Source organism: Anarhichas minor, unplaced genomic scaffold (assembly GCF_050575085.1).
Source record: "Anarhichas minor isolate MPS153535 unplaced genomic scaffold, ASM5057508v1 ptg000054l, whole genome shotgun sequence".
Classification (NCBI taxonomy): Eukaryota; Metazoa; Chordata; class Actinopteri; order Perciformes; family Anarhichadidae; genus Anarhichas; species Anarhichas minor.
In genome coordinates this window covers 3,016,333-3,032,184 of record NW_027466500.1, presented here as the reverse complement: position 1 = coordinate 3,032,184, position 15,852 = coordinate 3,016,333, and the positions used below count along the sequence as shown (strand labels likewise).

Genomic DNA, 15,852 nt, shown 5'->3' with positions numbered 1-15,852 from the left:
CCCACACTGTCCCATAAAAATGATTCCAACCGTTCCAAAGAAATTCCAGAAATTCTAAAAGTTATCTTTGTACATTGTACAATCACAATTAACTCCGTAATTTAATATCACTGTGAAAATATATCCTTCAAACAACTGTATTCATTCAAGTTTCTTGCCAACAGCGACATTGTATAAGATTACACTTGATCTTCGTTATAAGCAGGGCTGTGCTCGGCAGCGATGGAGCTGCTCACTGCGATAACTCTGAGCAGCGGGAATGATACATGAGAAAATGACTGATTAATTAGTACAAATGTTTTTAAGGTCGTTCCTTCAAGATTTATTTTGGACTTTCAGTTGTGACAAATTCTGAACTTTTTTCTCTTTTTCCCGCACCGACACATGTTGTTGTGTTTGTGTAACATTACTGTCTGTGTGTGCCAACGTCAAACTGTCACGCTGCGGCCTTCTGTTCACCTGTTGCCATGATGAATCGTGGATTTTTTTTTCTTCGAGTGAACAACTCAGATTTGTTTGAACAAACTGCTCTGCTGTTGTGGAACTAAATACTACATTTCCCATCAGGCCCCGCCCCCTTTTTTTCTAAGAGAAGAGCATTGGTGGTTCAGTGGTAGAATCCTCGCCCGCGGGAGGCCTGGGTTCGATTCCCGGCCAATGCAAAGATCTTTACTCCCCCAGCACTGTTATACAGACACTATTATACACACTCAAACACGCTGGCAAACCCAGGTGGTCTCTCGCAATGCGCTGCTGCGGTGTGGAACTCGAGTCCTGGGCTCTGTTTAAGAAAGCAGGTTTGTGAAAACCGGAGTTAGTTCACCCTGACATGAGGGAAACTCTGTTATTCAGTTTCAGAAGGAGAGGTAACTTAAACTCTGGGTCTGATACCATAGTTGGTCGGTGTATAGACCAACAGAAGTTCGACAAGTTATCCTTTTACTTTGTTATTGTCATCTATAGTTTTTTTGTTGTTGCATAAATAGACACAATTCAAATGATTAGGAAATTAAAGATTGTATTTTTATTGATAAATTAATTGTAATATAAGCTGCTTAGAGCTAGTGTTAGGAAGTTGAACAGGTCATAATTCCATGGGGGGGTCCGAACATATCACGGATCGACAACGGTCTGTTACACCACTATAGACACAAGCATCAGCAGGAATACACTCGTCTTCTAGTATCTTCCTTACTCCCCATTTCTCACTACCCCTAACCCTCGTAGAAGCCCCAGTATGTCCCAGCCATGCTGCCCCCTGAGTGGTGGGAATGTACTCCTGTGCAGCAGGCCATGACAGGCCCATGTTGGGACAGGCCTCAGCGCTTCACTCCACAGAGCAATTGATTGACAGCCCTCACTGAGGGAGGTGGGATTCCTCATCTGTCTGTCGAAATGCGGCTGGAGATGAAGATGCGATGTAAGGGGTATAGCGGGGACTGATGATATCTTAGGAGTCAGTGTTTCCTCGTCTCCTCTCCTCTCCTCCCAGGTCCTTAGCAGCTAGGTAAAGTTAGCTTGTTGGCTGAGGGTGAAGGTTGCCCCAGGTCCAGATGTTCCTGAGGTTTCCTATTCCTCTCCCAGCTCACTGTGATGTGCTGTGCCACATCTGTCCGGGCAGAGGTGTGCCATATTGCTTCCCATCTGCCACATGGTACACCCATGCGCACACACACACACACACACACATAGAAACAGAGGCACACACATGCAGCGTGCCCAGAAACTGCCCATTTTAACCGGGGCCATAAATAGCGTAATTCATGGGTGTGAAACAGCGGGTTTTTAAGAGCGCTCAGAGAAACGGAGCGGAGCTGGAACCTTTGGCAGCTGACGGACAGATTTTCTGTTCCTGGTAGCCACATGAAACTCTGTGAACTGCACACTGAACACACTGAGACAGGGAGGCGATGAAGACCTGCTGGTACAAGAAAATGAGAGTCAAACCATCTTTGTCTCTTTCTTTCCCATTGAATTTCTCTGTCCTTGTGCGTCTCACCATCTGTCTCCTCTTGCTCTGTAGCTGAGTCGCTCTCTCTCTCTGTCTCTCCTCTGTCCTCTTTTTGAGCCAGGGGGGCAGTATCGAAATGAATGTCACCCCTGTCCCAATGTTACTTGGGGGAAATTGACTCCTTAGCCTCAGTGCTGTTGGCGGCCATATGCTGATGTTTTCATATTCCAGAGAAATGAGGAGAGGGAGTCGTAAAGACTGCTAAAGTCAGAATTACAACCCTGGCTACCACTGGTGAGGAGAGGGAGAGGCCCCTTCTGTCACACCTCGAGCGCTGTTAAAGCCCCAATCCCTCAGTCCTAGAAAGTGCCATGGGCTTCTGAAGTACCACATTAACACTGGCTTTTCACCGAAAGTTAGACATGTTTTTACGTTGCTCCATTGGCAGGTGATTCAGTCTAATTCATGGCTTGTGAGGCAGCATGTTTAGCTTCTCGTGCTTATTAAACATTCACAGCCGGGTGGAGGACGAGGCTTCAGTTCAGCTGCTCTGCTGATTGTGGCTTTAGGAGACATCACTGTCTTCCTCAGCGCGGACCGTAGAGCTGTAGGCAGCGTTTCCAGCTTATCTATATTTCATGCTTTTATCTGCTCTCAGCGTTTAATTAGGCAGTTAGCGGCTCGTTAAATTCTATTGAGAGCAAACTTTTACCTCGTTGCAAAGTTGTGCTGATGTTGAGCTTTTCCAGGCGATGGAGGATTTTGATTACCTTGCATCCACAGTGTCATAAGTTATTATTGAGTTATGCCATCTTTGTTGTTTTATCACCTTGTTTTTTTTCGGGGAGAATATTCTCTTCTGACATTTTTTGCTTCTTATTGAGACAGATGGAGGAATAAATATTTATTAAACTGTCGTCTCTCGTACAGCAAGCATTAATTTAGCAATCATCAAATCATATAACAGATTGTTTGGCCACTTGGGGGCAGCAGAAATATGCTGTGAACACAACACTGACATATTATCATCTTTTAAGTTCATGGCAAAATTGTGAGCAAACAGTTGTCTGTACGTACAATATTCATTCTCCTTCTAGTTCTGCTTTTTGTCTTCTCCACCAACTCTTTTGGGAAAAATCTGGCTCATCAGCAGCTAAGTGCTCCACCATGTTCACCAACCAGGGCTCAGCAACAAGGCTTCCCCGTAAAATGTCACGTCGGGCGAGTAAATCGAGTAATTCACTTGCCCGATTGAGCAAGTGGTAAAAATGAATTGGACACACTGTTTATTTCCGGAGCTGATGATGTAGTAGCTAAAGAGTGAGCAGCCTTCTTATATATTGTATTGTTGTTTTACCGCTGTTCAACACTTTGGTCAACTTTTGTTGTTTTTAAATGTGCTCTACAAATGAACTAAACTTGAAACTTGAGCCATGTCGCTACCTTCTCATCTCTGGAGGGAGTTGCACAGTACGGATGGGGCACTCCAACGTGTCCGATGTATTGTGCAGTTTGCTGCAAATTTGAAAACAAGGCATATAAAAACATGTATATGAATTTCTTGTAGTTCTTCAAGGTCAGATTCAAACAAATGGCCAAGTAGCTCTCAGTTGAATGTGCCATAAGTTTGAAGTCAAAATTACCTGGACTTCAACTCTTGTCCTGGGAGCAGGTAGTTATTCTGGGTTTGGTGTCCTTTCTTTGCTTTGTTGTTATGGGCCACTGTTAGCAGATGGACTTCCAAACCAAACTGCCAACCTGCTGCTCATAACGAAATGACAAAAATGACATGTGTTGACCTCTGGTATAGCAGAGAGAGAGAGAGAGAGACATGCTTTGCCTCGTTCCACGGTTCGGCCTGCAACAACTTTCCAGCGTGAGGCCTGTCAGTGGACCTACGGGTCCCATGTGAGCCAATCAGGGCTGTTATGTAAGTGTAGGGTGTTTGAAAATGGCCGTGGCCGGCCAGTCGTATATGGCTTGTTGCTGATAATCGGCGGCGTGGCGTGGTGCGGCGTGCGGCTGACAGATGCCTGCTCCAGCTGGTACAGGGGGGGTTTATCGCCCGGTTGGAACGCGGGTCCTCACACCCCTCCACTGTGCTGGCCACCGTCGCCGTGTTTAATGAGTCACGAATTGCCTGTTTGTCTTCTGCTCCCTGCTGTTTCTGCACTCCCGCTTCCAGAACAATCCCTGAAACACATGCTGCTGCGCTCCGCAGAGCAGCCAGACAGGCAGGCTCAGCCAAACTGTTGTAAAGAACAAAGTTGTCATTTTTTATTTCTTCCTTTTTTTTGTCATTTTTTTTTTTTCTTCTTCTTGGGTGTTCATCTAAGAGAGGGATGGCGTGTTCTGTAATAAAGCTGCCTTTTCAGATGCTGTGCCTGACCTCGCCAATATGGCTACCCTGAGAAACCAGTGCCCATTTGAAGCCCCTGACAAATATATAAATGGCTCTATAATTGGGCTGCTTTGTTGTGCGAGGTGCTGGCTCGTCTGAAAGTGCCGTTCAACACTTTGTGGTAAATGGAGTTACATTATGACAACACATGGCAGTTACTAAAGGAGTAGAAACTGGCACACTGATAAGACATAAGCAGGTGGTGTTGACACAGAAATGGTTCGTTTTAAGTCACTAGAAAACCACAATTTGATTTTTCTGCGACAGCTAAGCAGATCACAAATTCATCTCCAGGCCAGCGACAGAGCTGTGTGACTCTGCAAGAGAGGAAGGATCTGCAGTCCAAGTAAACACACGGAGGCGCTTGGATGACCATCAAATGGACCAGAGCGTGCACACACACACACACACACACACACACACATAGACACAGACACACAAACACAGTCACAGAAGGGGTGTTTGTAGCCTGTGTTAGGGGATGTTCTGCAAGCTGCCCAGAGCTTTGCCTTAATCTCACCTGTTTAATCTGCAAGGCTGGGTGACAGCTTCTGTAACAGGAACAGGTGGCTCCAACAACTGCTGCTGGACAAAGTTAGAAAGGCCGTTCTGGAAACATTGATTAAAGCCCTGATCTGATTTTTTTCAGCATATTAATTGGAAATTTATACTTTTATAATTTTGAGGAGAAATACTTTGATGCAAAATAATAAACTTTTCGCGCTTCTGAGTTCTTTAATAGGAAGTTTGTCTCCGTTTCAATATGTTTAAGAACTGGGCTTTGAGTTAGCTGTTTGCCCCAGCCACACTATCCATTTGTTGAACTGTGTCATATGCAAAACCTATACATTCAATTATGCATTTGTCCACCTCCATAAAATAAACACACACACACACACACTGTTACTCAGATCGTCTGACGATCAGAAGAAGCCAGAACTATCCGTGGAATCTTGGCAGCGTCCGGATTCGGCCCAGTGCCGTGAAATCCTCATTTGGCGGGGCTGCTCTTTGTGGCCGGCTCTGGGTCCTCGAAGTGGCATTCTTCTCATTGTACAGGTCACCGAGACAGAGGCGGCCGGCCTGAAAAGATCCTCGGTGGGGGGAAACAATGGCTTAAGGCAGCCCATAAATGTCTTCTGTTCGGCTTCGGCCCATTGACTCTTTGCCTCCCCGCCAAGCAGGGCCCTGTCAGACCAGCCCCTCTCTCTAACAGCTTAATTAGCAGAAAGAACAACAATGTCAGAGCCTGTTTCGACTGAAATAAAAGCAAGAAAAGATCCAAAAGCTGCTCTCTCCGCCTCTCATTGTCCCTGTGATAACAGAGCTCTGACTTTTCTGTTCAACTTAGTACAAATAAAACAACATTCCTACACTGTTCCATGAGGAGCATGACGACCGATGATGGACCAGCAAAGGAGGGGGGAGTTCTCGGCTCTGATCATGTGATTTAAAAAGGATGTTTCTGATTTACTTTGACACAGTGTGTTAGCATTGAGTGTCAATATGAAAACAGTGTGTTTTTTTCCGTGAGTTTGCAACTCTTTGAGAGGCGGAGAGATCACCTCCACGTTCCAGACGGGTGAATCCTTCATCTGAGGGCTTTGCTCCGAACTCAATATGATTTTCATCTTTCATGACAATGGTGAGGGCGATGATGATAATGCAGTTTACATTGTGATGCTAATGCCAGTTCCTGGCGTCACGGGGAGAATGTGGGAGGAGACGCTGCACTTGTGTCCACCACGCTGGCTTTGAACCTTCGACGTCTGACTGACTGATGGATCGCGTCTGACTGAAACACTGCGTCCTTCACTTTGTCCTCCTACTTGCATGTTTCTGTCAATCAGTTGGTTTGATTTTGTTTGCGTGCCTTTCAGTCTCTCTCCTCCCTAGTGTGTTTCCATAGAATTATCTATGTCTTGTCTTTGCATGTCTGTACTTTGGCTTTTCTGGTCTTGTTCAGATGCCGTATACGAAACATAGCCCTCTAGCAACTCTTCATACCTCTACATTTTTCCATCGGTCTTACCCATTAATCTCCCTGTCCGTTCGTGCCCCATCTTTCCATATCTCCCCGCTGTCCTTTGTTTCTTTTCTTTTATCGGCGGCTCACATCAAACACTGGCACCAGATTGATTCTCATGTGAACAAGGCTGCAGTGGGGGGCCAGGGACCTCATCCCCGGGCTTTGAAGCCCCTTCACATCCTGTGGACCCCCCCCCCCCCCCCCACAACCGGACACACACACCCTCTTCCCACTCCCACCCCAGTCCACTGTGGAAAATTTCAAAACACATCGTCTTTTACTTTGCCATTTTAGAGGCTGACAAACACAATTTCAAATACTTGCCTATCATCCGCTGGCACATGCACACATCTACATTATTGGCATGTGCAATTATCTGACATCTGAGTCCACAGCCATGCCAGCAGCTTTGTGAGGCAGGTAGCAGCTACAATTTAAATCTGAGTCACACAATATAACAGGGTTCAACCAGATTTTGAAACTGCTTCAATATGATCAGTCAACTCTTTTCCCATCACATGTACCTGGTGCGCAGAACATGTTCTTCTTGTCACAATGCACGCACGCACATGTCTTATATAATAACTAGTTTAATGTAAGGCTCACGTCTTCATTCCTCAGTGGAGGAAAGGCAGCAGTGGATCCCTTCAAGTGCTTCTCTTGACGTGTTCACCTGCTGTGGAGGTGTAAGTAACATATATCAAACTTAATACACAATTCTATATAGGAATACTACGAATACTTGCATGAATTAACTCTCATTTATGTTTAATTTTAGCATCCATGGATTCTCTGGACCTAGTGAGCCCTTACCTGTTCAAGCACAACAGGAGGAACTTTCTGGTCAAGGACGAATTGCGACCAACAGACCTTGATGCTCTGCAGCATTTTGAGACCCGTCCCACTGACATCTTCCTCGTCACGTACCCCAAGTCAGGTCAGTTGTCTTCTATAACTTTCTGCTAAATTCGACACTTTTATAGCTTTTTTTTATCACACAACTGATTACAAGCATATATCAGGCATTAGTGAATGAAGTGAATGAAAACGCCGAATAGCGGTAAAATAAAATATATACATTTATACCTAACAAATTATTTAAATATAGCAAATAAACTTTGATGAATATGTTAAAATTCTACGAAAATGTATGTATTCCATTGTTTCAATGACACATTTTTTTTTTTTACTCAATGTTATTGTCTTTTTATGAGCTAGTAACTGTAATTCACAACATATAATCAATGATATGCAGTGGTACAGTAGTTCCTTTTTCAGCCCTAAGTAAAGTCTGCTGGTCTCTGTCAGGCTAGGACAGCTTGTATCAAACTTTAGAGGCAATGCTCAGGGCAAAAAAATTCCAAAGAGCATTCACTGCTGCTTGTAAAACTTATTGCTGTGAGAGTGAATGAATGAAAGAATCCTATGAATGTAAATTATGGCGGCTCAACTGGCACTACCGATCTTTTTAGAAACTCCTCTGTTCTGTCATCTAAAACTTGACTGCTGAACAGTCAGAAGACAGATTTAAGTGAGTCATTCAAACAAACATGTTTTTCAACTCTTTTTCCGGTTTTGGATAAAACGTGCAGCAATACTTTGGTTTCAAAGATGAAGAAAGTTAATGTCAGATTATGCACACCCAAACTGTGTCCCAATTACATACTAAGAGTGAATTATAAACGTGTTTATCTGCAGGAGGACCTTCCAAACCTTTTGTAATGAATTGTTATAAAATAAAAGTGATTAGATGAGTTTGTTTCCACTGGTTTATCGTCGGTTTCTAGAGCCTTCAAGCATTTTCAAACGAATGGCAAGCATGTTTTCTCAAGTCAACCTTCGCTAAGCTCCGCCCCTCAAGCGCAGACTGGCCAATCATAGCATGGAAACTGTTCTGCTCGATAGACACTCATGCAGTCGTGTATGATTTTTTAAAACTTTGTGTTAAAGTGTAGTTTACGTAAAAACCTGTGGAGCTAACATTAGCAGAATACGTCAGCACATCATTAATGTTAACTAGCACAGTAATAATCTACTGAAGGTTTACTGTATACTTTTTAATGATTGTTACTGCGAATACTGAGGTGGTGGTTCGCTTTAACACTGTGATCTGTAGGCTTTAGCTTCTATCTTTATCTGAGTCAGTTTCACATCCTGGATATATCCCTCAAACACATATTGCAGAACTTCTGTTGGCTTCTCTGAAATTTATTTTTTTGTTCTGCAACAACCTGTCATGAGGGTTACAATGTTCAGTTTGAAACTATTTTGTAGGGCTGCTGATTTAACTTGTAGTTCAGGGTGCTGTTGCGTTATTCTGATAGGTGTTTCTATTATTTATTATTTCCACCACATTTATATCAATGATGGACTGAATAACAGAAACAGGCTGGTCTGGTCTGGTATGTTTTTTTTCCTCTGTTGTATTTAAAACATCCTATATTTTATTTGACTCTGCAGGCACAGCATGGATGCAGCAGATCCTGGTCCAGATCATAGATGCTGCACACCCTGAATTGGCAGAGGATGCTACCAACAGGACAAGAGTTCCTTGGCTGGAGGAGAGAACTGTGGACAACCCTTCCAGAGAAAGGCCTGATCCTCGAATCTTTGGCTCGCATCTCCCCCCCGACATGTTACCTCAGGGAGTGAAAGCCAAACAAATCAAGGTAATTTACAATATTCAATTCAATTCAAGCATTGATTTAAGCATCCGTCTGTAGCCAAATTCACAAAATACATATATGTTTTTTTGCTCTAGGTTGTGTATGTTTGGAGGAACCCCAAGGATATCCTGGTGTCGCTCTATCACTTTGCCCACAGTTGGGTGTTGCTGGAAACACCTCAGAGCTTTGAGGATTTCTTTCAGCAGTTCCTGGATGGTGATGGTAGGTTCAGTATTATGGGGTTACTTAAGTATATCAGAGTAAGAATACAGAACAGAAAACAGAATAATTTCACAATAGTTTCACAACTCTGTTTTTGCATCTAATCGTTTGATTTTATTCTAAGATACAACAAGGAGTTGACATTTGAAATGAGGTATTTTACTTTTCAAATAAAACATCTGTTTGTGTATCTCACTTTATTTTTGTATGGTTGGTAGTATTTAGGTTTTAGAAAACAAACATTAACCTCACAAATCTTCTCTCCAACAGTTTACATGGGCTCTTGGTTTGATCACATCCAAGATTATCACAAAGCACGAGAACAACTGAACATCTATTTTGTGCAATATGAGAACATGTTGAAGGTTAGGAATCTTCTTTTTACTATTGTATTTTTTTATAGAACATTTAACCTTCATAAAAATATATAAATTAGTTGAGTACTGTAGCAATGATGAACTAATGTCCATGAAAGTAGCAGCCATGAGGTAACACCACTGAGAATCAGTGATGTTCAAAGACTTTCAAAGAGATTCCTGCAGATTTTGGATTTATGGGCCTTTCTGTTTTGGACACAATGTTAAATAATATTCACATATTGTATACACATCTTTGATTGGCAGGACCTCAGAGGGGAAGTTGTGAAGCTTTGTGCTTTCCTAGGAAGAGATCTGACAGATGAAGCCATTGATCATATTGTGGAGATGTCCACCTTCAAAAGCATGAAGACCAACCCCAAAGCAAACTACAAGGACTTGGTTGAAACCAACCGCTACAAGACGGAAACCATGCGCAAAGGTTTGTTTCCACGACTTTAGAGAAGAAAATTACTTTTAATGGTGACAAATGACTAAGCAGCAGACCAGTACAGACGGGTACATCTCAGATTTTTTTTTCCTTCGTGTCCGAACAGGTATAGCAGGTGAATGGAAGAATGTCTTCACAGTGGCCCAGAATGAACATTTTGACAACGTGTTCAAGGAGAAGATGAACAACTTGCCGCTGACCTGCCTCTGGAAGATTAAAGAATAGCTCCTCTTAAAATCAGCCCTGCCCTCAAGTGGAGAGAGTGTCCCTCAACGTGTCTGCACGCTCACAAAAATCGTGTTTCACTCCCAAAGTGATTCTTTCTACACACTTGAACCTTTCTGTGCAGGGACTGATGGAAACTGGCCTCCATCACAGTCTGAAATTCTTCATTTTACAAACTGTGATTAGTTAAAAGGGTTAAACTTAAAGAAACCGTCCCTATGAAATGTTGTCATGCAAAGATATGCTTTCCTGAAATTTGAGTAAACTTACCCTTTAACACAAAGCCGAAATAAACGATCAATTAACCATACAAGCAGGGCAATAGATCACTTTAGTAGTGTGTGAGCAGGGCCATAATCCTGTGTTTCTCCTACTATCTAAAGCATGTAAAGCTTGTACTAGGTCAATGTTTTAACCATTTATTTTCTCTAACTGCAGCATCTTTGTTTATCTCTATTTTCTTGTCACTAAAGAGTTTTGAGTTCAAAGAACTTGAATATAAGAATTATACACGCATGGTCATTGTGTTGACTTTACACCTCTCGTCTAGCCAGGGCTTTGATGAGACGTCAATAAATCCACCAGAAACAAGTGATGTTGTGACTCTTTTTTCCAATTGGACGGTCAAGCATGAAGTTCAGGCCTGGGACAGCCTTGTGCCTCACTGCGCCAGTATTGTCAATTTCCTGACTGCATGAAGACATACAACCCACATAACTTCTTTTTTTAACAGCAAGGCTCTTTGAGAGCGTCCGTGGCTGAACCATATTTAACCTTTCTGTGTCAGACCACCCGCTAGTGGCTGGGCCTCTGGCGGCCCATTCACCACCCCACTGGCACCGACAAGCCAGCCGAATATGATATAGAGCTGGACCGCAGACGAACAGCACAATTTATTCTCCACAAAACGCAAATATCTTTAGAAGATGTGTTGTGCACTGCCTCACAATGGCTCTGTAGGCAACAATGCCACAGCAGCAGCGTAAATTACCTTCAGTTTGAGGTGGTGGGTTTTATGTAGAGGACGTCCACACCCTGCTCTAGTTCCCATGATTTAAAAAAAAAAGAAGCACTTTTTCCCAGGTTATATCACACACAGGGGGTATAGCCGGGTGATTAGGGACCAGCAGAAACTATTGAAAAAGATTAAGTTCACACGAACCTTCAAATGACATTTAAAAATGTTTGGTAAAGTAAACTTGAATATATAACTGATAACAATGAACAAAGTTTGGTTAATTCATTAGATTTGGATCATTTAAATGTGTTTGGAACAACTAAAGATTATATTCAAAAGAAATGAATCTGCAGATTTTATTCTCAATCGTTTTGTCTTTAAAACATTGAGAAAAAAATGCCTCTCATCATTATCTAAAGCCCAGGTTGACATCTTTAACTTTCTTGTCATCCCAAATCATCACAATTGATGAGCTTTGATAGGCATGAAAAATTACTTCACTGATTTATCAAAATAATTGCCGATTAATTTTCTGTCAATCGACTAATCGATTAATTTATATTCATTTTAGATGGATGACACATTTCGATCATAGACAAATTGAATTGAGCTATAGTCTAAGGAAATATAGCTACCTCTGCTAGTTTTAATGCTTAAATAGTGGAGTAATCGACTAAGAATGGGCAGCACTATATATTAGCTAGTGAAAAAGTAAGAAAGTTACTTTACTAATAACTCATCAGCAAAATAAATAAGTTACACAACTCGTTCTTTACTTCTGTTGGTCAGCACAAATTCTAAAATACAGTTGAACAACTCCAAAACGTCGACATCCACACCTCTGCACCGGTCTGTTTATATCCTTCACAATAAGAAAAATATAACCTGACTATCCTTTAAATGTTTGCACAGAGAAAAGACCTGTGTAATCCATGATTCACGCCTCTTGTTATGAAAGTGGTCTAATTTTCCAGTTGGATTTTAATTCATCGGTCAGTCTCTCCAGCTCCTTCTTCATCACCGTGTTGCCTTGTCATGACCTTTGCAGATTGACACTCAGCAGTCCCAGATGACCAGAGGACTGCGGGACAATCCCAGTAGGTTAATAATTACTCCCAGTGCACAGTGAAGGAAGCCTGACCCCAGGCACGGCACAGCAAGGCATGAGCAGCCCACGGCCCCGGTGATAAATGAACGACGGCTACCGTGGCTTTTCTCGCTTGTGTGTTTTGAAAGGAGAGTGGGCAACATACCTTCAAAGTGTTCCCATTTTTGCACAATTGTAGGAGTACAAAGACATTGTGGGAATGAGTGGGTATGTCTGAATGAAGGTTTGAAAGCAAAGGCGCATTGGGAAGGAATTTAAAGCAAACTGTACTTCTCTGCGCATTAACAGTTCTACAAATTATTGTTGATATCAGTGTCCCTCTGATATGTCTATAAAGATGACATATTTGCATTATAACAACTGATTAATGACGCTTGTAAAAAAGGGGTCTTTTTTCAGGAACTGACCCGGATAAAGACTTTCATTTCCTTTGGTGATTTGTGTGTGTGCATGTGTGTTTGACAGAGAGAATACCGCATGGAGATGGCAGAGCTGCGTGGAGATGAAAGTACGACAGAGAGAAGAGAGAAAGTCCAGCAGAGAGAAAATGACAGAGCGATGCAGAAGCAGCGAGGCGGAGGCCGTGGCTTTTCTCAAAGATGAACATTAATAATATGACGGGCCACAATAGAAGCACTGAGATCAGAGAGATCACCTCCATTGTCCTGCCATCTCCTACTGACAGCGACCGCTCTGGTGAGGGAAGAATAAGAAGAATAGAGGAGCATAACCTGGCCGCTCACCATGCCCCTCTTTTTAAGATACAGAATGGCCTGTGGTCCTCGGCTATGCCTGTTAAGAGTGTGTTGTATTAAAGCGTGATGTGCAGAGATGTAGAGGTAAAGGTTTCAGCTCAAAGTCAGTGCAGACTTATGGTGTGAGTTACTGTGATCTCCGTCTGCTAAATTTGAAACATATTGTTCAATCACTGCGGCAGTTTCAGAGAGTAGTGCTTTCATTTATTTAACACTCAGAAAAAAGGTACCTGCAGGAAAAAATGCAACATTGACGGTGACAAACAAACAAATGAGCTTCTAAAACAGCTGCAAAATGAAATAGAATATATTAAGCATTTGGGAAATCCACACAAATATAGTATATTTATGGAGTTCAGGGAATAACTTCCCGATTCTGAGTTTGATTTCATTTAACATCTACGATAAAACCTTGAAGTTTCAAATGCATGACCAGCTTGAAATACAAGGTTTTCACCTGTCATTTTTAAAATCAGAAACCCAAACTGCAATCAGTTGTAGACATGTGTAAAGTGTCTGCAGTTCATATATGCTGGAACACATCCTTAATGATGTGCTCTGACTGTCTGTCAGTGTTTTTTAAATCTCTGCCAGTAGATAGAGTTTAAAGATACTGAGTAATAAATTAAACTGCTAATGGTTTGGTTTTGGGATAGCTGGTATCTATGTATCACTTTGGACTTTACTTCTGTTTCAAACCTGTTCATTACCATTCTCTACCTGTCCATCAGATTCCCAACCTGCTCCAGTCACCTGACTCCCATTGTCTGCATTCGAGTCCTTGGCAACACCAACTACGACTATGTGAGAATATCTTTATCATTTTTATCATAATTTTAAATCAAGTTGTTTATAAGATGTTTTAAAAAAGTGTCTGCATCTTGAAACAAGAGATTACATAGTTGGTTATTGCACTACAATTATGAAAAGTAGATTTAAAAAACAATAAGTTTATATACATTGAGTATATTACAACTATCACATTGCATTTTGTAAGAAAATAAAACTTTGATTTAAGTGTTAAAGATCTTCTTCTTATCTTACATCATGTTTCAGAAGCTGATATGAACGAAACAGAATCTGTAAAATCTGCTAAATAAAATATAGACAATAATAGATAGCTGTCAGATAAATGTAGTGCTATATTTACACAAAACACAATATTTCCTTCAGAAATGTGTTGGAGTATACGAGTATAATATGACAATACTCAAGTAAAGTACAAGTACCTAAAGAACTTCCCACTACAGCCACAGAGATGATTGTAATCAGCAGACAGTAGAATTAGCTGTTATAAAGTGTCATCACAACAAAAACATACATGTAAGCACATCATAAAACACGTGGAACCATTAGTTCAATGAAAAAAGGGAACACTTTAGCTCTGATGCCTTTCATAACATGTTTAATTTGTAGGATGTCCGAGGAGATCTGTACACTACTGAAGCCTCAGCGAGGCCCTGAGGTGCTGCAGAGTATCACTGGGGAAAAGTGGACCAGTGTCAATAGAGCAGAGGTTCAGTGGTCATTAATCATAGGACTGGACAGCATCAGACACAGGTGGACAGGTCTGGGCCACTGGACTACATCACGTCCTTGACCTTATCTGTGCCTTCATCGTCTTTGTTTCTGTGATTTTAGACTTTATTTGTTGCTTTACACCCGTGATTGTAGCATTTTCTTGGTCATTTACTTGCATCTTCATGGATAAAACATGTTGTGTGGAGATATTCTGATTGTTTGATTAACTGCTAAAAGAAGAGATGTATTTATTTTGTTGACAGGACGCTGTACTACAGAGGACAGTTTCCCAATTTAGCTTTTCTGATGTTATTGGCCACTAAAATCAGTGTGAGCCCTAAAGCAAAGTTGTTCTAAGATTGGGTCGTGACCTCCAGGTGGGTCACAGGAAGATTAATATGGATTATTTTAGAGGGGTTGCTATCTGAAGCTGCAACACAACACAGTTTTTATGTGTTAAAGAGGCCCATGTCAGAAAAAAAAGTTAGAAAGTTTAATAAGCAAATAAACCAATATAGACCAAAGAGTTTGGAGCTAAGATAATGATGGGAACATCCCGTCCCATTACTATTCTGTCATCTTTCTTCCAATCTGCGTTTCCTCTCCCGATGCTTTCATCTTCATCTTCCTATCTTTCACGAGTGTTTATTCAAAGCGCGATGGACCTAAAGGCTCGCGCACTCAAAGCTCAGCCTTCCATCTGAGCGTAGCCACTTTGGAAAACAAAGAAGATGAATTTGTACAAATCTGAAAGCAAACAGCTGAGATTGTCAGCACCGCGGGAACACGAAAGGGGCCAAGTGAATGATGATGTCGCTTAGCTCGCTGACAGATCACTTAGCGAGCTTCAGAAGGCTGCTCTCGGATTCTCCTCTCCTCTCCAGGGACGGAGCTTTCGTCCAGAGCCATTTTTCAGCCAATTTATTTCTTGATGTGGTCTAACCTGGGGCATCTCCCGCTGGGGAGGCTTTATGTGGTGATTAATGACGGGTATTTAGCCCAGGTACCTGGGGGAGCTGGAGCCCATCTGCACAACACTGACAGGTACAACACTGCACTCCAGGCCCAGACAGGACAGGTAAGGCCTGCAGCAGACTGGAGAGTGGCAGACAGGTGTGATGAGTGTCACCGTGCCACCTCCAACCACTGTGACATTGTATTACTCTTGCCACGTGCTTTGCTGCCTTGTTTAACCAGCTAGAATATAAA

The 15,852-nt window shown here is 42.1% G+C and overlaps 1 protein-coding gene across 1 annotated transcript; it reads left to right on the top strand.

Annotated features, from left to right (window-relative positions):
• Positions 1-7,164: 7,164 nt before the first annotated feature.
• Positions 7,165-10,301, top strand: LOC142931826 (amine sulfotransferase-like). Its single transcript, XM_076075944.1, has 6 exons — positions 7,165-7,318; positions 8,842-9,050; positions 9,143-9,269; positions 9,540-9,634; positions 9,893-10,067; positions 10,183-10,301. Exons 1-6 carry the CDS (start codon positions 7,165-7,167, stop codon positions 10,299-10,301), a joined length of 879 nt encoding a protein of 292 aa, XP_075932059.1.
• The last annotated feature ends 5,551 nt before the right edge of the window (positions 10,302-15,852 follow it).